Below are 24,278 nucleotides of genomic sequence, written 5' to 3'. Positions count from 1 at the left end.
ATCACAAGTACTACACCTCCTCCACAACCCCAATTCCAATGAAGTTGGAACGTTGTGTAAAATGTAAATAAAAACAGAATATAATGATTTGCAAATCCTCTTCAACCTATACTCAACAAAAATATAAACGCAACACTTTTGGTTTTGCTCCCATTTTGTATGAGATGAACTCAAAGATCTAAAACTTTTTCCACATACACAATATCACCATTTCCCTCAAATATTGTTCAGAAACCAGTCTAAATCTGTGATAGTGAGCACTTCTCCTTTGCTGAGATAATCCATCCCACCTCACAGGTGTGCCATATCAAGATGCTGATTAGACACCATGATTAGTGCACAGGTGTGCCTTAGACTGCCCACAATAAAAGGCCACTCTGAAAGGTGCAGTTTTATCACACAGCACAATGCCACAGATGTCGCAAGATTTGAGGGAGCGTGCAATTGGCATGTTGACAGCAGGAATGTCAACCAGAGCTGTTGCTCGTGTATTGAATGTTCATTTCTCTACCATAAGCCGTCTCCAAAGGCGTTTCAGAGAATTTGGCAGTACATCCAACCAGCCTCACAACCGCAGACCACGTGTAACCACACCAGCCCAGGACCTCCACATCCAGCATGTTCACCTCCAAGATCGTCTGAGACCAGCCACTCGGACAGCTGCTGAAACAATCGGTTTGCATAACCAAAGAATTTCTGCACAAACTGTCAGAAACCGTCTCAGGGAAGCTCATCTGCATGCTCGTCGTCCTCATCGGGGTCTCGACCTGACTCCAGTTCGTCGTCGTAACCAAATTGAGTGGGCAAATGCTCACATTCGCTGGCGTTTGGCACGTTGGAGAGGTGTTCTCTTCACAGATGAATCCCGGTTCACACTGTCCAGGGCAGATGGCAGACAGCGTGTGTGGCGTTGTGTGGGTGAGCGGTTTTCTGATGTCAATGTTGTGGATCGAGTGGCCCATGGTGGCGGTGGGGTTATGGTATGGGCAGGCGTCTGTTATGAATGAAGAACACAGGTGCATTTTATTGATGGCATTCTGAATGCACAGAGATATCGTGACGAGATCCTGAGGCCCATTGTTGTGCCATACATCCAAGAACATCACCTCATGTTGCAGCAGGATAATGCACAGCCCCATGTTGCAAGGATCTGTACACAATTCTTGGAAGCTGAAAATGTCCCAGTTCTTGCATGGCCGGCATACTCACCGGACATGTCACCCATTGAGCATGTTTGGGATGCTCTGGACCGGCGTATACGACAGCGTGTACCAGTTCCTGCCAATATCCAGCAACTTCGCACAGCCATTGAAGAGGAGTGGACCAACATTCCACAGGCCACAATTGACAACCTGATCAACTCTATGCGAAGGAGATGTGTTGCACTGCATGAGGCAAATGGTGGTCACACCAGATACTGACTGGTATCCCCCCCCCAATAAAACAAAACTGCACCTTTCAGAGTGGCCTTTTATTGTGGGCAGTCTAAGGCACACCTGTGCACTAATCATGGTGTCTAATCAGCATCTTGGTATGGCACACCTGTGAGGTGGGATGGATTATCTCAGCAAAGGAGAAGTGCTCACTATCACAGATTTAGACTGGTTTGTGAAGAATATTTGAGGGAAATGGTGATACTGTGTATGTGGAAAAAGTTTTAGATCTTTGAGTTCATCTCATACAAAATGGGAGCAAAACCAAAAGTGTTGCGTTTATATTTTTGTTGAGTATATTCAATTGAGTACACCAAAAAGACAAGATATTTAATGTTCAAACTGATAAACTTTATTGTTTTTGTGCAAATATTTACTCATTTTGAAATGGATGCCTGCAACACATTTCAAAAAAGCTGGGACAGTGGTATGTTTACCACGGCGTTACATGACCTTTCCTTCTAACAACACTTAATAAGCATTTGGGAACTGAGGACACTAACTGTTGAAGCTTTGTAGGTGGAATTCTGGTGGTTGGCAGTGAGAGCCAACCACCTCTACTGGTGGTTGGCTCTCACTGCGGTATTGTATCACTTCCTGTTCCAGAGCACAGAGGTGTTTTTCTGTATCTGTTAGCTGTTTAATCTGTGCAGTTAGATTGATCTAGTTATCTAGATTACGATTTGTTTCACAGTGTAATCGTCACGTGCCTTAACTAAAGCACTCCTTCTGCTGAATCACCTCTAAATTATTTACACATTATTCACTTTGCGTGTTTTTAGGAATCCGCTAGCTTAGCGCAGCTACTAGCTCTTAGCCGGTTTAGCATGGCGGCTTCTCCTGTCTCTCCCGCACTTTTCTGCTCTGGGTGTGAAATGTTTAGTTATTCCTCGGCCTCCTTTAGCAGTAACGGTACTTGTAATAAGTGTAGCTTATTCATAGCTTTGGAGGCCAGGCTGGGCGAATTGGAGACTCGGCTCCGCACCGTGGAAAATTCTACAGCTAGCCAGGCCCCTGTAGTCGGTGCGGACCAAGGTAGCTTAGCCGCCGTTAGTTCCCCTCTGGCAGATCCCGAGCAGCCGGAAAGCAGGCCGACTGGGTGACTGTGAGGAGGAAGCGTAGCCCTAAACAGAAGCCCCGTGTACACCGCCAACCCGTTCACATTTCTAACCGTTTTTCCCCACTCGACGACACAGAAATGTGAAGTTAACGACACCAGCAACCATAGTCAATTGTCTTCCGGGGGCCAGAGCAGGCGACATTGAAGGAAATTTGAAACTGCTGGCTAAGGCTAAGTGTAAATTTGGTAAGATTGTAATTCACGTCGGCAGTAATGACACCCGGTTACGCCAATCGGAGGTCACTAAAATTAACATTGAATCGGTGTGTAACTTTGCAAAAACAATGTCGGACTCTGTAGTTTTCTCTGGGCCCCTCCCCAATCGGACCGGGAGTGACATGTTTAGCCGCATGTTCTCCTTGAATTGCTGGCTGTCTGAGTGGTGTCCAAAAAATGAAGTGGGCTTCATAGATAATTGGCAAACCTTCTGGGGAAAACCTGGTCTTGTTAGGAGAGACGGCATCAATCCCACTTTGGATGGAGCAGCTCTCATTTCTAGAAATCTGGCCAATTTTCTTAAATTCTCCAAACCGTGACTATCCAGGGTTGGGACCAGGAAGCAGAGTTGTAGTCTTACACACCTCTCTGCAGCTTCTCTCCCCCTGCCATCCCCTCATTACCCCATCCCCGTAGAGACGGTGTCTGCTCCCAGACCACCAATAACCAGCAAAAATCTATTTAAGCACAAAAATTCAAAAAGAAAAAATAATATAGCACCTTCAACTGCACCACAGACTAAAACAGTTAAATGTGGTCTATTAAACATTAGGTCTCTCTCTTCTAAGTCCCTGTTGGTCAATGATATAATAATTGATCAACATATTGATTTATTCTGCCTTACAGAAACCTGGTTACAGCAGGATGAATATGTTAGTTTAAATGAGTCAACACCCCCAAGGCGCTTTATATTGTAAGGCAAGGCCATACAATAATTATGTAAAACCCCCAACGGTCAAAACGACCCCCTGTGAGCAAGCACTTGGCTACAGTGGGAAGGAAAAACTCCCTTTTAACCTTTTATTCACTTTATACATGCTTCCCTTAGGCAGTATTATTAGACGGTATTGCTTAAATTTTCATTGTTCCGCAGATGATACCCAGCTTTATCTATCCATGAAGCCAGAGGACACACACCAATTAGCTAAACTGCAGGATTGTCTTACAGACATAAAGACATGGATGACCTCTAATTTCCTGCTTTTAAACTCAGATAAAACTGAAGTTATTGTACTTGGCCCCACAAATCTTAGAAACATGGTGTCTAACCAGATCCTTACTCTGGATGGCATTACCCTGACCTCTAGTAATACTGTGAGAAATCTTGGAGTCATTTTTGATCAGGATATGTCATTCAAAGCGCATATTAAACAAATATGTAGGACTGCTTTTTTGCATTTACGCAATATCTCTAAAATCAGAAAGGTCTTGTCTCAGAGTGATGCTGAAAAACTAATTCATGCATTTATTTCCTCTAGGCTGGACTATTGTAATTCATTATTATCAGGTTGTCCTAAAAGTTCCCTAAAAAGCCTTCAGTTAATTCCAAATGCTGCAGCTAGAGTACTGACGGGGACTAGAAGGAGAGAGCATATCTCACCCATATTGGCCTCTCTTCATTGGCTTCCTGTTAATTCTAGAATAGAATTTAAAATTCTTCTTCTTACTTATAAGGTTTTGAATAATCAGGTCCCATCTTATCTTAGGGACCTCGTAGTACCATATCACCCCAATAGAGCGCTTCGCTCTCAGACTGCAGGCTTACTTGTAGTTCCTAGGGTTTGTAAGAGTAGAATGGGAGGCAGAGCCTTCAGCTTTCAGGCTCCTCTCCTGTGGAACCAGCTCCCAATTCAGATCAGGGAGACAGACACCCTCTCTACTTTTAAGATTAGGCTTAAAACTTTCCTTTTTGCTAAAGCTTATAGTTAGGACTGGATCAGGTGACCCTGAACCATCCCTTAGTTATGCTGCTATAGACGTAGACTGCTGGGGGGTTCCCATGATGCACTGTTTCTTTCTCTTTTTGCTCTGTATGCACCACTCTGCATTTAATCATTGGTGATCGATCTCTGCTCCCCTCCACAGCATGTCTTTTTCCTGGTTCTCTCCCTCAGCCCCAACCAGTCCCAGCAGAAGACTGCCCCTCCCTGAGCCTGGTTCTGCTGGAGGTTTCTTCCTGTTAAAAGGGAGTTTTTCCTTCCCACTGTAGCCAAGTGCTTGCTCATAGGGGGTCGTTTTGACCGTTGGGGTTTTACATAATTATTGTATGGCCTTGCCTTACAATATAAAGCGCCTTGGGGCAACTGTTTGTTGTGATTTGGCGCTATATAAAAAAAAAATTGATTGATTGATTGAATTCATTCCCATTCTTTCTTGATGTATGACTTCAGTTGGTCAACAGTCCGGGGTCTCTGTTGTCGTATTTTGCACTTCATAATGCACCAAACATTTTCAATGGATGACAGGTCTGGACTGCAGGCAGGCCAGTCTAGTACCCGCACTCTTTTACTACAAAGCCACGCTGTTGTAACACATGCAGAATGTGGCTTGGCATTGTCTTGCTGAAATAAGCAGGGACGTCCCTGAAAAAGTCGTTGCTTGGATGGCAGCATGTGTTGCTCCAAAACCTGGATGTACCTTTCAGCAGTGATGGTGCTATCACAGATGTGTAAGTTGCCCATGCCATGGGCGCTAACACACCCCCATACCATCACAGATGCTAGCTTTTAAACTTTGCGCTGGTAACAATCTGGATGGTCTTTTTCCTCTTTTGTCCGGAGGACACGACGTCCATGATTTCCAAAAACAATTTGAAATGTGGACTCAACAGACCACAGCACACGTTTCCATTTTTCGTCTGTCCATTTCAAATGAGCTCGGGCCCAGAGAAGGCGGTGGCGTTTCTGGATGTTGCTGATGTATGGTTTTCACTTTCCATGGTAGTTTTAACTTGCACTTATAGATGTAGTGACAAACTGTGTTAACTGACAATGGTTTTCTTTTCTGAAGTGTTCCTGAGCCCACGCAGTAAGATCCTTTACACAATGATGTCGGTTTTTAATGTAGTGCCACCAGAGGGATCAAAAGTCACGGGCATTCAATGTTGGTTTTCAGCCTTGCTGCTTACATGTAGAAAGTTCTCCAGATTCTATGAATCTTCTGATTATATTACAGACTGTAGATGATGGAATTCCTAAATTCCTTGCAACTGAACGTTGAGAAACATTGTTCTTAAACTGTTGGACTATTTTTTCACGCAGTTGTTCACAAAGTGGTGATCCTCACCCCATCTTTGCTTGTGAATGGCTGAACCTTTTGGGGATGCTCCTTTTATACCCAGTCATGACACTCACCTGTTTACAATTAACCTGTTCACCTGTGGAATGTTCCAAGCAGGTGTTCTTTGAGCATTCATCAACTTTCCCAGTCTTTCGTTGCCCCTGTCCCAGCTATTTTGAAATGTCTTGCAGGCACCTATTTCAAAATGAGGAAATATTTGCACAAAAACAATAAAGTTTATCAGTTTGAACATTAAATATCTTGTCTTTGTGGTGTATTCAACTGAATATAGGTTGAAGAGGATTTGCAAATCATTGTATTCTGTTTTTATTTACATTTCACACAACATCCCAACTTTACTGGAATTGGGGTTGTGGATAACCCTCTCAACGTGGGAGAACATGTCATCATTATAATCGCCCGTGAACTCGCTAGATCAATGGCATCAACATCCTCTCTAGCCATTGTTTATATGCGCTGTGAGACAACAGAACTCTGCTGGTGCCATGGTGCATTCTGGGAAGCATAGGGAGCCACCAGAGGGATTACAGGAAAGGTTGCCCCAACTTTCAAAACAACAATAAATGTATTTACAGATTAATTAAATTTAATATTACAGAGATTTAGTGTTTCTCCTACAGTATTTTATAGTGCTGGGTTGAAAAGATTGATTTGCCAATTTTAAATCGATTCTCATTTTAATTCCCACGGATCGAGTCATACATCAAAAGATCAATTTTTTTCAATAATAATAATAATTATATATATATATATATATATATATATATATATATATATATATATATATATTAGGGGTGGGCAAACATAAAAAATCTTAATCGCATTAACTCAATGACTTTCTGTGATTAATCATGATTAATCGCATGGTATATGTGAAACCCAAAAATAAATTCAAAAGCCGCTTAAAAGCACAGTTTTATTTGAAAATGTAAATGAACATAGCATAAATTTGAAAATGTAAATTCCAACTGAAACACACTAATGAAATCAAATATAAAACCACTGGCAGGTCATTTGTTATCCTGTTTCATATCAAAATAATATTCATGTCCATGACTAAATGTACTAAAACAAATACGTCACAATTGTGCACATGCCACAATTTGATATGTGTACAATTGTGATGTATTTGTTTTAGTATATTTAGATTTTGTTGTGATTTGGCACTTTATAAGCCGATTAAACTGAATCGAAACTGAACATTTTATTGAGTCTTAAAGTAAATAAATATGAATTTGGTCACTGGATCCTTAAACTTTGTACATAATGAACTCTACATGGTGAATCCTTGATCTCTGGACATAAATAGGAATAAACAAAATCTGTAGTTTTTGTCAAAAGCATTTCCTTTCAGACATTGGCATGAATGTGTTTCCATATATCTGAGCTGAGTTTACAGATGCTGTGCTTCACTTCAGGATGTAATTTGAAAAGAAAATACAGCACGTTTCATTTTAGGAGGAAAAAACCCGTTTTAGTCGATTGTAGTTTCTTGTCTGTATTACATTTGGTTAAGAGGTGTAATTTTATTTAAAGCGGCGATTCATTTTGAAGTTATTAATTCCAACCGGACTCTTGTCTCGGCCGCGCAGCGTTTCGAGCTGTGTCAATGGAACGGAGGACGATTCTCGTTTCTTGACAGCAACAAGACAAGAGTCCCAGTTAGTGACTTTAATCCACACAAAAGTGACTGACGATATTTTAATGGCATTGCGAGGGGTTAAGAAACGGCTTGCCGTTTCTGAAGAGCAGTGAATCAAAGAACCAACGAGCTACTGGATCGAAGCATTGCTTCAATGGTTCATGGTTTCAAAGTGGAGCCGCGCTGCAGAAATAGTTTATTACAGACCAAACCCTGAATATCCGACTTTATTTGTACGTCCGTATGATTCTGAAACTCGGAAAAATCCGTATCATTTGCGGACTATAGGTTGACATGAAAACCACCGAAAAGCTGTGTTCACCGCGGGGACACGTTCGGCTATTCGAGATTATTCAAGATTTTTTTTTTTACCGATGACGAACGATGCGTAAAAGATCCGGGCCTGATCCTGTAGAACTTTGTACCGAAAATGTCCATTCAAAAGTTCGGCGTCTTTCTGCATTTTGTTTTGTTGTGCATTGCATAGCCTGTACTTTTCTCCATCCTCGTGTCGTTTTCTGTGTGAACTCAGCTATCAGCAGGAAGCAGCAGCATAAGCTCGCCCCCGACTGACGCTTTCAAAATAAAAGGCAACGAGCACAGTCATAAAAGGCCAAAAAACAAAACAAAAAAAAAACCGCAGCGTTAAGGGGAGGAACAAAATTGTCGCCGATAATGACCTCAATAATTAACGCAACGTTAGCGCGTTAACGTTGCCCAGCCCTAATATATATATATATATATATATATATATATATATACGTACTTCTTGTCAGCATTATAACAGCATGTATGACAAAAATTACGCTGTAGTTGGGCCGTTGCGCTGTTTCTGAGGGTGTGTAATAGCCATTTAAAGATGTTAGTCGTGACTACAGGGACTGTTGTTGCAATCAAGTAGCAGCTCAAAAAACGGTTTTAATAACACTAACCCAAATCTACAACTGCGTTTTAGGGCCACATTGAATTTTTTTTTTTTAGACTTTGTGAATAAAGTCATAATAAAGTCATACCCCGGTGTCTCGCTCTCTCTCTCTCTGTGTCACAGAGAGAGAGAGAGAGAGAGAGAGAGAGAGAGAGAGAGAGAGAGAGAGAGAGAGAGAGAGAGAGAGAGAGAGCTTTTATGAAACGATGCGACACAGTGAACAGTCCTTATATAATGAGTTCAGTATGATAAAGTCGTAATTTTAAGACTTCGAGAATAAAGTCGTAATATTACGAGAATAAAGTGGTAATATTACGAGAAAAAAGTTGTAATATTACGAGAATAAAGTCATAATTTTACAAAAATAAAGTCATAATATAATATTACGACTTTATTCTCATAATATTACGACTATAAATTTATAAATTTTACATATACCCAAGTATATGGTCTTTATCAATGTTTTTGATCAAGGACATGGGCTGAAACATGGGTTAATAAAGACAGATATGAGACTGGAGTGTGCGGCTACCATTTTTCTATTTATTCTCTATGTTTGCCAACATTTTTCAATTTGCAAGATGTTTTTGATGCAACAAATTGCTACAGTTTTTTGTTTTTTTTTGCATTTGTAAATGGTTTGTGTATTTTCTAATGTCTTAATATGGATGTGTTGTGGTCCCTATCGACCACCATAGAATTGCATGTGTGCCCATGGGTGTGTTAGTCTAAAAAAAGTGTCGACAGGGATGGTGCTGGCAAATTGATAGAGTAGCACCAGAAATTCTTTGCACCATAGGCCACCAAAAACATGGTCTGAACTCCAAGGTAGTGTAATTGTGGCATTTAAAGAGCATAATATTCAGCTGAATTTGGATGAAGCAAGTTAGTCAGGGCACTCCCATGAAGCTGGTGCGTGTATTGATTAAAGGCGGAGCTCTCGTCCCAGTGCATGCATCATTAAACATCACATGGTAATCCCATATCAAATCTACACATTTTTCTTCATCTTCAGATTAATTTATGGGCCTTTAATTCTCTTCAGGTTGTCTTGAAGAAGAGTTTTTACAAATGAACCAAATGTCATTCACATGCAGGCTTACCAGTTTGCTATGTGCTCTTACCTGCCTGATCCTGTTCTCCGTACCATGTGTTCCAGGTGCCCACCAGTTCACAAGGGTAGTGAGGGTCAGCATGAATGGAAGGCAAAACTGTTTCACTAAGCACACAGACACGAGAAAATGTATCAGAATAATTAATAAAAACCAACGCATGATTTTCATGACTATGTTCAAGCCTGGGACACTAAATCTAAGAAATGTTTATAAAAAAATTACCAAAGATCATTGTAAGCCTCAAGACACTCAGGCTTGACATTGTGAACTGCAACGAGATAATAAAACAGGAGTGAACATGACAATGCAGACAGTAACAGCTTTTAATCCAGCAGTTACTAACCCAACTATGCTCAACAGGTTGATCTCTGTCCTTTTTTTTTTTTGTCAAGGTTGCCATAAATCTAAAATACAAGGTCTATTAGAAACGAAACTGACCTTTTTATTTTTTCAAAAACTATATGGATTTGAATCACGTGTGATTGCGTCAGACAAGCTTGAAGCCTCGTGCGCATGCGTGTGTTTTTTCATGCCTGTCGGTTGCGTCATTCGCCTGTGGACAGGCTTTGAGTGAGCACTGGTCCACCCCCCTTGTCGGAATTCCTTTGTCTGACTTCTTCCTGAGAGACTGGCGCTTTGCTTGATCAAAATTTTTTCTGAAACTGTAAGGCACGTCCAAGTTTTTCTGTGGCGCCGCGCCATGAGCGGCTGGGTGCCGAGGCGCGAATCCGTCCGCACGTCTTTCATTACAAAATCTTCTTTACCAGTGGAATGTCCGGATAAACTGCTGATCCCGACCTCTTCTGAAACTTCTCTGTTATCTCACGACGTCCTGGGTCACCAGAGGCTTAAATTTGGAAGTTTTCAGTTCGAAACAGGCTGACAACGGCGGCTCAGCCGTCCAGCGCCGTGGGCTGTCCTTAAAGCGATAGTAACACTCCATAATCTCTCATCAGCCGTTAAAATTTTCACCGAAAACCGTCTGAATTTCTCGAATGGTGTCCACTTGGATGTGCCGTACAGTTTCAGAAAAAATTTTGATCAAGCAAAGCGCCAGTCTCTCAGGAAGAAGTCAGACAAAGGAATTCCGACGAGGGGGGTGGACCAGTGCTCACTCAAAGCCTGCCCACAGGCGAATGACGCAACCGACAGGCGTGAAAAAAACTCACGCATGCGCACGAGGGTTCAAGCTTGTCTGACGTAATCGCACGTGATTCAAATCCATATAGTTTTTTTAAAAAAATAAAAAGGTCGGTTTCTTTTCTAGTAGACCTCGTACATTTCCAAGTTTCCCATACCAAAACTGTTAAGGTTTTTTGTGGAAGAATCCACTAAGTGCACAAAGCTACTGCTATTTCCCTTCATATATACTTCAAAATGAAGTATTTTAATGAAAAACAAACATTACACAACAAAAACTTATATTGTGAAATTCTGTGTGTTAACATTTGTAATCCAATGGAGGTTAGCTGATTTTAGTTTTCCAAAACACAGTTATGATCAGCACATTTCTTTGGACGTTGTTTAATAACGTCTGAATGTCTGAAATAGATTCTATCACAGAGTGAAAACTACATTATGCGATTCACAAGTTGGACAGGGGCTTTTCTGAAAAAAGATAACTCTCAAAACATCATGGAAAACAAAATCTAACTGTGTTGTGCTTATTGTGACATCACCAGCTCTTCCCTGGCAAACAATGAAGGTGAGAAAATTCAAATACCAGTGAAGTCAATAGAAATGCATTTTTGCATTGAGAAAATGAGGTGGGAGATGTGGAGGCCACACTGGGTGGGGGTGGGGTGAGTCATCTGGTTAACATATCTTCCTTAGGCCCCTGTCACATTGGCGTATTCGTAGAGCTGCTCATTGCGGCGTTGTGTTTCATTTAAATACACCAGAAAAACGCGCGTACTCAGCCTTTTTCAGTGTTCATTCATACTTGCAGCTGTGTGTGTTCGCATTTTAATGTGTGCACACAGTCACGTGTAACATGCCGCACCAGTTCAGTGCTATTTTCTGCCTCTGTGGAAGTGCGCTCTGTTCTCTACTGCATGGTGTGGTGTGGCTCAAAAACAGTCATTTAACATTATTATTTTTTTTGTCTTGGTGGATCACTTTCTTTGTGTCCAGATGCTGCTGAGTCTGGCTGTGGTAAAGGCTGCCCTGAACAAAAGGCTGTGACTCGTTAAACTGGGAGAGAGGGCTTTTATTGATAGCGCGCACGGTCTCCCTCTCTGAGAGAGAGAGACCGCGTGCACTATCAGACTCCTTAAAATAAAAGCGGTGTCTGTCTCTCGCTCTCTCTCTCTCTGTGACACACAGAGAGAGAGAGAGAGAGAGAGAGAGAGAGAGAGAGAGAGAGAGAGAGAGACCGCGCACGAGATAGCGCTTTTATGGAACGATGCGACACAGCGAACAGTCCTTATATAATGAGTCCAGTATGATAAAGTGAAGTGACGATCTTGCAGTATTTATAGCTCCAGAAGAACAACAGGGAGATGTGAAATGGCGCACAGTACCGTGCTGAAGCATGGGCGGGCTCACAATAGCGGACAGTAGCACGGCGCAGCGTGTACTCGCGTGAAGGCTCCATGCTGTGCTGTACTCCGAAGAAAATTAAACATGTTTAATTTCTTCCGTCCTACGAGCGTAGCCCTCAACATACTGCTGCGTATTGAGAAAAAAAGGCCACGTGAAGTGGGCGGAGAGTTGCTCATTACAGCGTAAACGACAGGCTGTAATGAGCAGCTCTACAAATACGCCACTGTGACAGGGGCTTTAAAACACCAAGTTACCCCTGTTTTTTCTTTTCTTCTTTTTGGTATTCTATTTGACTCTTCCATAGTCTTATCAATTTTTCAACATCACACTATGATGGTTAAAGTCAGGTTAAGTATACATACACTGTATTTTATACAAATTGTTGTCCTCCTTCTTGGCAAGTACATTAGAGTGCGCATCTTTCCTGGGGTCGACCTTTCTAACAAAAAGAGACTTGAACCAGCTGTCATCACGAAACCCAGCCAGACTCCTGGGGTGAAAGGAACCACAAAAGTGATATACAACAATTCTTATGCTGCATAAAATATATACAGTTAGGTCAATACATATTTGGACATTATTAGGCATCTACCACAGTAAATTGGAGTTTAAAGTAAATTATGACCACAAACACATAGATTTCAGCTTTGAGGGTGCTTACTTGAAAATCAGGTGACTGGTAAAGGAATTAGAGCACTTCATTTCTGTGGGATCCCCAATTTTAAAGAGATAAAAATAATGGGATAGCCAAATCATAACTAATAGAATAGTGAACTACTATTTTAATAATCCCTTTGGCATCTCCCTTGTTCTCACTCAGGATCACCACAGCACATCCAGTGTGGATCTGCATGTTGATTTGGCATGTTTCACTAACAGAACAATGAAATACCATTATAATACATCTTGCAAAATGATTTGTAGTCACTGAGTACTTGAAGTCGAGAAGACAGTCATCACCAGATGGTGGGAATGTTGTTCATGTTTCGCTACCAGGTTTTTACCGCAAATGTATTTTGTTTCACTTTGCTTCTGGAGCATTTAACTTAGGTTTTGTCTTCAGAAACTGAAATACTGACATTTATTGACACTGTCAATCTAAAAATTGAAAGATGAAAAAAAAATCTAATCCAGAGATGAGGTAAATTGGAACATGAGATTGTCATATGGATTGGGGCTGCAAATGATGTTTTGTGAACACTGTACTGGACTGTCATGGTGAAGAAAGTGCTGAGCCAGAAGGCGAGACTCGATTTACTAGTCGATTAATGCTGCTATTCTCACTTGAACATTGGGTATCAGGGCTTACACTCTGAGACAGAGTAGAAGCTTGAATATCTGAGAGGGATTCAGAGTAGAGCCACTGCTTTTCACATTGAAAGGAGCAGGTTAAGGTGGTTTGGGCATCTGGTGAGGATTCCCCCTGGTCATCTCTCTTGAGAGGACTTAGGCATGTCCAACTGGGACGAGGCCCCGGGGAAGACCAAGGACTGGCTGGGGAACTTATATCTCCAGGATGGCTTGGTATTACCTCAGGATCCCTCAGGAAGAGGCAGAGAACTTGGCTGAGGATAGGGAAGTGTGGGATGAGCTGCTTGGACTCACATAAGCAGTAGAAAAATACTGAATGTGTAATTCATCCAATATGGCTCAGGTCAATGTCCACCTGCAGTGTGTTTTGAAGCATTTTTTCCTAAATGCTAGTAGATAATACAGACCTAGCCCTGCATTCATCCTGCTGTTTTTGTCATAAGTAATATCAACATCAATAAATATCCAGTATCACTTGTGGGTACATGCATGCAGGGGTAGAGAAATCCACTGGTCTGAGGACACGGACCAGTCACTTTTGACCTATGTCTAGTTGATATTTTCCCCTGCTAGATTCCCCTGCGATTCAGCAGATGCATTTCAGCTGGAGGTTGAACATGCAAGCCTCGCAGTCACTGTTTTATTTTCACTTAAGTTACCATGTTTGTAAAGCGCTGCGTGTTGCTCCCCCCCCCAAAAAAAATCGAAAATTAAAAAGCGAAACATTCAGTGCGAGTCCGAGCAAAACACAGAACAAAGAGTGACGGACTTCTGCTGAGAGGATCTTCTTAGAATAGAATAGAAATACTTTATTCATCCCAAGCTGGGAAATGTCTTTGCAGTAGCAGCATTTACACTTAGACAGTGCACCCTTGTTCCCACTATTAATAGTAGAATAAAATAAGGAATAAAATAGAAATAAAATATATAAAATGAAAATTCGAAATAAAGAAAAAATATAATATGTGCAGTAAAGTGTGCAATAATAATGTACAATGTGCAGTAATAATGTACAGTAACAGTATATTAGAGCCGATATATGGATTAGCAGTATACACCAGATGTCTTGGGGTGTCTCAATATACTGATAAAGGATGGATCAGCTTTTATTATACAGTGTGATGGCATGTGGCAGGAAAGATTTCCTGTATCTGTCCCTTCGACAGCGGAGCTGAAGCAGCCTGTGTGTGTGAGAAGCTGCTCCGCTGTCCGACCGGTGGAGAGGGTGCTGTTCATTATCCATAATGGACAACAACTTCCTCAGTGTCCTCTCCACCACCATCTCCAGCGACTCCAGCCCTTGACCAAGTGCAGAGCCAGCTCTCTTAATGATCTTGTTCAGTCTATCTGAATCCCTGGCTCTGATGCTGCTGCCCCAACACACAGCAACAAAGAAAATGGCACCGGCAACAACACTATTGTAGAACATCTCCAACATCTTGCTGCACACATTGAAGGATCTCAGCTTCCTCAGGAAATAGAGTCTACTCATCCCCTTCTTGCACACAGCGTCAGTATTAGATGCCCAGTCTAGTCTGTTGCCGATCACCACTCCCAAGTATTTGTAGTCCTCCTCCTCCTCCCTTCTTCCAGAGACTGTCAATGTGGTCGAGGACAGAGCTGTGATTCGCCCGGTGTAAGGGGCTCTCAGCACTCCCCTCACACCGGGCAGAGAGAGACAGCAGCCGGCCACTGAATCAAGTCACTCCCCATGTAGAGCGGTCCGCGTGTTTTTAAAATACACAAACACACCGCTTCGCTTTAAATGCGTAGCAAGTCTATTTCAGATTATCAGCGCTGACTCTTTCTCTGACTATTTTACTCCGTGTGTTGCACTGGAAAGCTGTAGCTTTTGCTGCTAAATTGCTCTAGTCTTCTTCTGCTTTTTTCTGGAGACATTACAGTGCCACACACAGGCCTGGCATATGTACTACAACCCAGAGTGATCCCATAAATTTCTCTTGCATGCTCGCAAAAAGTAGATAATGTCATAATTAATTTTTTTTTTTCTGGAGGCTGACTTCTTGTGCATTTCAACCTTCAAACTAACATATCACTCCATAAAAAATTTTAACTCTTTTGTTTTTATTTAGCGATACATTAGTTTAAATAACTGTAGTGATACCTTAGTTTAAAGTTATTTAAACTAAGGTATCACTCCACAAAACAAATTAAAACTTTTTTAGGGAGTGATATGTTAATTTAAATAACTTTACACTATGTATCACTCCATAAAACAAATAAAAAAAATTATGTAGTGATACATTAATTTAAACAACTTTAAGCTATGTATCACTCCATAAAAAAATGAAAACATTTTTTATAGAGTGATATGTCAGACTCCAGAAAAAATTCAATTATTAAGTTGTCAGCTTTTGTGAACAAGCAGGAGAAATTTCTGGGATTATTCCAACATCACTGCACTCAAACAGCATGAAGCTTGGCATTTTGAAGCCCATAATACAACCCAACCACTCACTTATGGTGTCATGTTTCATAATTTAGACGTCAAAAACACCTACAGCAGTAGCATAAAGTATTGCCATCTTCAGAATAAGGACACATTTATTTATCAGTACATTTTACCCAGAATGTATTGCATTGGTCCAACTTGAAGCGGAGGCCAGTAATTGTTCACGTTTCGGCGTGTGCACTGGCATTCCATTCCATTTCATTTTATTTATTTAACAGTGAATATGGTTTTGTCTATTTGACTCTTTTACTTATAGAAGTGTTTTTCTTTTCTTTTCAATAACCCCAGATCAAATTCCTTGTATGTGCAAACTTACTTGGCAATAAATTTGATTCTGATTTTGATTCAAACTCAACTCAGACTGCAAGGCCAGTGACTTCAAACCTACAACTCAAAGCTGAACTCAAAGCTGCAAAGAGTGGCACTAAGCTCTACTGGACTTTTTTTTTTTTTTTTTTACTATTTTACATACTGTGCAATAAATAAATAAATTAAATAGGATTAATTAACAAATTAATAAGAAAGAAAGAAAAATGCACAGTACTCTACAGGGTTCAAGGGTGGGTTGCACATTCATGATAAGTTTATGGCAAAAAATATCTCCCTCTCTGATATTTCCCAGAGTTGAGAGGTATTGTTAAGCGGCAACACAGACTAAGCCTGACAGTTAGCCTGGTAGCGACCAGATTAGTTCAGAAGTATAAGTTACTACAGTAACTTGACGTTAGTGAGATTGCTGGAATGGAACCCTCACTTAGAAAGTTGCGACTTGTCAAAATAAGCTGTATTTGGCTTAATCGCGTTTGCTGGAATACTCTGCTTTGTGGAAGCCTGATTCAGTCAGCTCTCAGAAACAAAGCAGGGTCAGTACTTAGATGAGACATCTCTTAGGAAGACCAGCACCTGTGTGCATTTCTCCAAGAAAGACTGGAGTTGCACGAGGAAGGGCATTTGGTGTAAAACTTGTGCCAAATCCAAACACAGATCATCTGTAATGACTTTGCTGTGGCAATTCTAGATAACTTATTCATTACCAACAGCAAGATCTCATAGATGACTTCTAAGTGGACTTGAAAATGGAAATTAACATTACTTTTCCAAAACGTGAATAATTTGGAAACTTTTTTTTTTTTTTTTTGCAAGTGTAGCACACAGTAGTTATTGAGGCTTTCAATGTTTTTCCACATAAGAAAAAGAAAGCATTGTAAATAGTGTGTTGAATGCTGTAGTGGGGTTGTGTTGAAGGATCAGAGCCTTGTTTAGCACAGACACCTGCCACAGCTCAGACTGTGTCACTCAGTCAAAACAAACACTACAGTTTGACCTTGAAGTTGAAGCTTTACACTGAGAAACACGCTTATTCTCTGCACACTTTAACATCACCTCTAAGCACAAAGCCATAACATCGCACAGATGATATGAGAACATACATAATAGTCCACTTCGCAACTTAAATAAAAATAAAAATTAAAATTAACATGAGCAAAAACTTAGCAAGTTTGGAAAAACTGGCTAACATAGTGTAGCATTAGCTTAGCCATCGAAGCTATCCAACGCTAAAAGAACTACAGGCGTTATTTATGTTGTTTTCGTTTGCTGTGGCTACTTTGATGTGTGAAACTCTAACCTTACGAAAACCGTTACATGACCATTGGTCCGCAGTGCGTTTCTAGTGTGTTTAAGGCCGTTGCCTGCTCTTTGGAGGACTCTGCCCGCCATGTTTCCCCAGAAAGCTGTTGCTTTTTAATAGCTGACGTCACTAAACATTACGTCATCTAAGTGTACCCTGGTGTTCAACGTAACGAATTTGTTTTTTTTTAACTCCAACAGAAAAACAAACACTTAGCATAATTTATTATTATTATAATTATAATAATAATAATTATTATTATTATTAAATCACTTAATCTGTCTTTCTAATAGGATCAATCACTTTCCAGTGTGTTCCAGTTCTAATAATAAAAATATCTTTATTCAGGATATCCTGGCTGGCCACAGTAAACAGTATTAAATACAGCACACTGAGTACTCACACATTCAAGCATTCGATTACCATTCATATGTCACTGGTCAAATTTAATACCATAGCACATTGTGACTAAAATTTAAATAGTTAAAGATCACAGATTAAAATTCAAAGTCAGTGGTACATTAAGAGTGTCTTTCATTAGATAAACAGCACATAAATATCAATAGTAGCACAGAGGCTGAGAGAGACAGCAAGAGAGGGAAATAGGGGACCAGCCCCAGATAGTGGCAAATCAATGAAAATATGTAATGACATTCTGATGCTGATTTCACCAGTGATTATATTACATTGTTTTCAATATGAGTCCATTATGTCTTTTGAGTGCTGGTTGCACATTGTAAAAGGTAGCGCTTCTGATACATGTAGAATGGCCCCCTCATAGAAAAATAGTTTATTTGCACATGTAACGGAGGCCAGTAGGTGTCGCTGTGCAGATGTAGTTAGTAAACCTCACTCTCCCAACAGCTCAAAAGGATTCTCTGGTCACAAGGCCAGAGCCCTGGGTTTTAGCCTTCTAGTTCAAGAGTCAATCTTCCATGCCGAGGATCGTGAGTTCACATCCCGAGGGGAGTGAATGGGTGGAGTCATAACAACAAAACGCGGAGTGCAGCCGCTACACACAGTCTAGTTTAACTCTTGGTACAAATAGTCTGGCATCTGCATGCCGGGTACTGTGTGTGTGAATTTCACAAGCCCTCATGAAGTTGCCTCTTGGGTAGGAGGGTACCTTCCCCAATACACAATTCCCCACCAGTAAGCATTCATGAAGCGTAATACTGTCCAGGCACTTTGGCCATCTGAGCGCCCTGTGCATGTCTGAAATGTAAGTTCTACAACTGCACCTGAACACAACCCGAGCAGCTCTGTTCTGTAATTTCTGGATTCTCTCAAGATTATATTGTAGCCCCTTGGACCAAATATCATCACCATATGAGATGATGGGGGCTATCATAGATTTGTAGAGCAGGTTTGCAGTGGCTGAGGAGATGAAAGGGCGAATTCTGGCCTGTATACCAATATGCTGAGAAATCTTTTTACTAATGATCTCAGTGTGGTGTTTCCATTTTAGAGCACCATCGAACCAGAGACCCAGGTATTTGAAATGTGAGACTTGTTCCAATGTCTCGCCATTGATTTGGATTTTGAGCCCTTTATGGATTTTCAACAGCCGCTGCTAGGAGCCAAACAACATGGTTTTGGTTGTCTTTGCATTTAAAGTAAGTTTGTTTGCCTGCAGCCAAGTAAAGACTGCACTTAAGTCTTCTGACAATTTAGTCTGGATCTCAGAGATTGCTTTCCCAGGGTCAAATAGTGCTGTGTCCTCAGCATAAAGTACTACTTTGCTGGGCTTGACCACACTCAGCAGATCATTGATGTACAATGTAAACAAAAGGGGACTGAGAATCAATCCGCGGGGAATGCCGCAAGTAATACAACCCCTGGCAAAAATTATGGCATCACCGGCCTCGGAGGATGTTCATTCAGTTGTTTAATTTTGTAGAAAAAAAGCAGATCACAGACATGACACAAAACTAAAGTCATTTCAAATGGCAACTTTCTGGCTTTAAGAAACACTATAAGAAATCAGGAAAAAAAAATTGTGGCAGTCAGTAACGGTTACTTTTTTAGACCAAGCAGAGGGAAAAAAAATATGGAATCACTCAATTCTGAGGAAAAAATTATGGAATCATGAAAAACAAAAGAACGCTCCAACACATCACTAGTATTTTGTTGCACCACCTCTGGCTTTTATAACAGCTTGCAGTCTCTGAGGCATGGACTTAATGAGTGACAAACAGTACTCTTCATCAATCTGGCTCCAACTTTCTCTGATTGCTGTTGCCAGATCAGCTTTGCAGGTTGGAGCCTTGTCATGGACCATTTTCTTCAACTTCCACCAAAGATTTTCAATTGGATTAAGATCCGGACCATTTACAGGCCATGACATTGACCCTATGTGTCTTTTTGCAAGGAATGTTTTCACAGTTTTTGCTCTATGGCAAGATGCATTATCATCTTGAAAAATGATTTCATCATCCCCAAACATCCTTTCAATTGATGGGATAAGAAAAGTGTCCAAAATATCAACGTAAACTTGTGCATTTATTGATGATGTAATGACAGCCATCTCCCCAGTGCCTTTACCTGACATGCAGCCCCATATCATCAATGACTGTGGAAATTTACATGTTCTCTTCAGGCAGTCATCTTTAGAAATCTCATTGGAACTGCACCAAACAAAAGTTCCAGCATCATCACCTTGCCCAATGCAGATTCGAGATTCATCACTGAATATGACTTTCATCCAGTCATCCACAGTCCACGATTGCTTTTCCTTAGCCCATTGTAACCTTGTTTTTTTCTGTTTAGGTGTTAATGATGGCTTTCGTTTAGCTTTTCTGTATGTAAATCCCATTTCCTTTAGGCGGTTTCGGTCACAGACGTTGACTCCAGTTTCCTCCCATTCGTTCCTCATTTGTTTTGTTGTGCATTTTCAATTTTTGAGACATATTGCTTTAAGTTTTCTGTCTTGACGCTTTGATGTCTTCCTTGGTCTACCAGTATGTTTGCCTTTAACAACCTTCCCATGTTGTTTGTATTTGGTCCAGAGTTTAGACACAGCTGACTGTGAACAACCAACATCTTTTGCAACATTGCGTGATGATTTACCCTCTTTTAAGAGTTTGATAATCCTCTCCTTTGTTTCAATTGACGTCTCTCATGTTGGAACCATGATTCATGTCAGTCCACTTGGTGCAACAGCTCTCTAAGGTGTGATCACTCCTTTTTAGATGCAGACTAACGAGCAGATCTGATTTGATGCAGGTGTTAGTTTTGGGGATGAAAATTTACTGGGTGATTCCATAATTTATTCCTCAGAATTGAGTGAGTCCATATTTTTTCCCCTCTGCTTGGTCTAAAAAAGTAACCGTTACTGACTGCCACAATTTTTTTTCTTGATTTCTTACAGTGTTTCTTAAAGCCAGAAAGTTGCCATTTGAAATGACTTTAGTTTTGTGTCATGTCTGTGATCTGCTTTTTTTCTACAAAATTAAACAACTGAATGAACATCCTCCGAGGCCGGTGATTCCATAATTTTTGCCAGGGGTTGTAGGTAGGGAGCCAGAGGTAGGATTAGCAATTTTGACTTTTTGAGATCTGTTGGTGAAATAGTCTTGGAACCAGAGGAATTCTGATTCTTGGACACCAATGGCGAACAGCTTTTGCAAGAGGATTTGTGGATCCACTGTATCAAAGGCCCTTTTTAAATCTAAGAAAACAGCACCGGTGGTATGGCTGTGCTGCCTCTGGTCGTACAGGTAGTCTGTTACATTGATTAGAGCTGTAGAAGTAGAATGCCTGGGCCTGAAACCAGACTGTAAGTGGTATTTTGAGATATGAGCATAAAGCTGGTCGTATACCAGTCTCTCAAAAACCTTCATACAAAGCGGAATGACTAAAATAGTTCTGTAATTTGACATGTCCTGTTTGTTGCCATCCTTGAAGTCTGGGGAGACAAGGGCCTCCTTCCAGTCGGCAGGGATGGTGCTGTTAAGCAGATAAAAGTTGAAAATGGTAGCCAAGGGCAGAGAAAGCTCATGTGCAGCTACCTCCAGGACACGAGCAGGGATGCCATCCAAACCCTGTGCTTTGGATATATTGAGATTTTTCAAAGTTTTGCAGACTTCAGAGATGCCAACAGGTCGAAACCTGAAACACAGGGCAGGTTATATTTATATGTGGGAATGCAATACTCTTAAACTGGCTTGCCAGATCTTTTCCCACATTTGTGAAGAATTTGATGAATGCACCAGCCATAGCAACAGGTTCAGATATCTCCACCCTGTTGATGAGGAGGTTAGGAATAATTGACTGAGAATTTAGACAGAAGCATCTTAAGGTTAGCCCAGATCAATTTTGATTTTTTTGCACTGTTGTTAATAATTGTGTCAAAGTAAGCTCTTTCAGCAGATCTTAATAGATCACAAGTTCTGTTCCTCTGAGCTCTGAATTTTGCATGACCATGGGCACATCTTGACCTAGACACAACTCATCTGAGGTGGTCTCTTTTGTATATTTCATCTCAAATTTCATCAGTTAACCATGGGATTGACTGACCCCTCACCTTACACTCTTTGACTGGGGCATGAGTTTCAGTGACCTGTAGTACGAACGTTTTAAAGATAGACCAAGCCATTTCAACTGAGTCAGCAGAAAAGAAACCTACAAATTTGAACTGTAGACAGTCATTTTGAACCTTAGAATCATCAAAGTTCTTCCAGTTTCTTTTTTTATATATATATACCTCAACAAAAATATAAACGCAACACTTTTGGTTTTGCTCCCATTTTGTATGAGATGAACTCAAAGATCTAAAACTTTTTCCACATACACAATATCACCATTTCCCTCAAATATTGTTCACAAACCAGTCTAAATCTGTGATAGTGAGCACTTCTCATTTGCTGAGATAATCCATCCCACCTCACAGCTGTGCCATATCAAGATGCTGATTAGACACCATGATTAGTGCACAGGTGTGCCTTAGACTGCCCACAATAAAAGGCCACTCTGAAAGGTGCAGTTTTATCACACAGCACAATGCCACAGATGTCGCAAGATTTGAGGGAGCGTGCAATTGGCATGCTGACAGCAGGAATGTCAACCAGAGCTGTTGCTCGCGTATTGAATGTTCATTTCTCTACCATAGGCCGTCTCCAAAGGCGTTTCAGAGAATTTGGCAGTACATCCAACCAGCCTCACAACCGCAGACCATGTGTAACCACACCAGCCCAGGACCTCCACATCCAGCATGTTCACCTCCAAGATCGTCTGAGACCAGCCACTCGGACAGCTGCTGGAACAATCGGTTTGCATAACCAAAGAATTTCTGCACAAACTGTCAGAAACCGTCTCAGGGAAGCTCATCTGCATGCTCGTCGTCCTCATCGGGGTCTCGACCTGACTCCAGTTCGTCGTCGTAACCGACTTGAGTGGGCAAATGCTCACATTCGCTGGTGTTTGGCACGTTGGAGAGGTGTTCTCTTCACGGATGATGCGAAGGAGATGTGTTGCACTGCATGAGGCAAATGGTGGTCACACCAGATACTGACTGGTATCCCCCCCAATAAAACAAAACTGCACCTTTCAGAGTGGCCTTTTATTGTGGACAGTCTAAGGCACACCTGTGCACTAATCATGGTGTCTAATCAGCATCTTGATATGGCACACCTGTGAGGTGGGATGGATTATCTCAGCAAAGGAGAAGTGCTCACTATCACAGATTTAGACTGGTTTGTGAACAATATTTGAGGGAAATGGTGATATTGTGTATGTGGAAAAAGTTTTAGATCTTTGAGTTCATCTCATACAAAATGGGAGCAAAACCAAAAGTGTTGCGTTTATATTTTTGTTGAGTATATTTGGAAGGAATATGTCTTCTATCCAATTTTTTCACACAAAACACTAGATTATAATCAGATATGCCAATAGATGTCAACCCAGCATCCTCCACCTTGCTGACGTCGGACATAAATACCAGATCAATGATTGAAGTGGAGGTTGGGTGGACCATGTTGTTTCATCAACCAACTGTTGCAGGCCAAGGTCAGATGCACACTGGAGAAGCTCAGAGCCACATTGAGAGGTGATGTCTGCATTGAAGTCACCAAGGAAATAAATCTCCCTGTCAGTCATAGTTAGCAGCTGAACCTCCTTGTCAAGCTCCCTGATGAGCTTAGGCAAAGAACTGCTGGGTGATTCCCCCAACCACAGAGGAGCATTGTCAAGGAGGGTTAAACTGAGTCCAAATGCATTCTGCACTGCGTAGCTTCGACTGCATCAGAGGCTTGGCTGGGAGAGCGCTCCTAGCATAGCAGATGACACCGTCTCCACGTCTTGTACGATCTCGACGGTTGACCACAGCATACCCTGGAAGGGAGATCTCATCAGTAGATATGGTTGTATAAGATCAGAATGTCAATATACTGTTGTTAGAGGAAGATCATTAATTCTGCCAGTAAACTGTTTATATTGAGGTGAGCCATTTTAAGCCCTTTAACAGTTTTCACTTGTTCTATGTTGGCTTGTCCAGGGGGACAATTTTCTACAGTGTCAACCCCTTCAGGGTTAAAGAATGAGTCTGTAACTGGGGAAGACAGCATGCCATACAGAACCAAGGTTCATTTACCTGGTCGGGGTGGCTGAGCTGCCTGTATTCTTCATCTGGCATGTTGAGACAGCGTCTGTGAATCCACAGGCCACAGCCGTCACAGAAGACACCATCTTGATTTTTCTTGACGGGTTTAAAACACATTTTGCAGGGGAATTTGAAGGTCAGAGGTTTTCTTGCTGGTCCCTTGCCATTTCCGTATAATTGCTCTCTCTTC

The 24,278-nt window shown here is 41.2% G+C and overlaps 1 protein-coding gene across 1 annotated transcript in view; it reads right to left on the bottom strand.

The window, feature by feature from the left end:
- LOC117517220 (protein NipSnap homolog 2-like) overlaps positions 1–17,632 on the bottom strand; it is a 52,125-nt gene extending 34,493 nt beyond the window's left edge. Inside the window, exons 1-4 of the mRNA XM_034178164.1 lie at positions 17,488–17,632; positions 12,439–12,566; positions 9,755–9,800; positions 9,542–9,636 (exon numbers count right to left, since the gene is read on the bottom strand). Of these exons, the coding sequence (XP_034034055.1) occupies positions 9,542–9,636; positions 9,755–9,800; positions 12,439–12,566; positions 17,488–17,579 (361 nt within the window). The 5' untranslated portion in view covers positions 17,580–17,632. The remainder of the gene's footprint in view (positions 1–9,541; positions 9,637–9,754; positions 9,801–12,438; positions 12,567–17,487) is intronic.
- Positions 17,633–24,278: the final 6,646 nt, after the last annotated feature.

The sequence above is a fragment of the Thalassophryne amazonica genome, chromosome 9 (genome assembly GCF_902500255.1).
Source record: "Thalassophryne amazonica chromosome 9, fThaAma1.1, whole genome shotgun sequence".
NCBI classification, from domain to species: Eukaryota; Metazoa; Chordata; class Actinopteri; order Batrachoidiformes; family Batrachoididae; genus Thalassophryne; species Thalassophryne amazonica.
The sequence above is the reverse complement of the archived record's forward strand: the minus strand, read 5'-3'. Positions and strand labels throughout refer to the sequence as shown.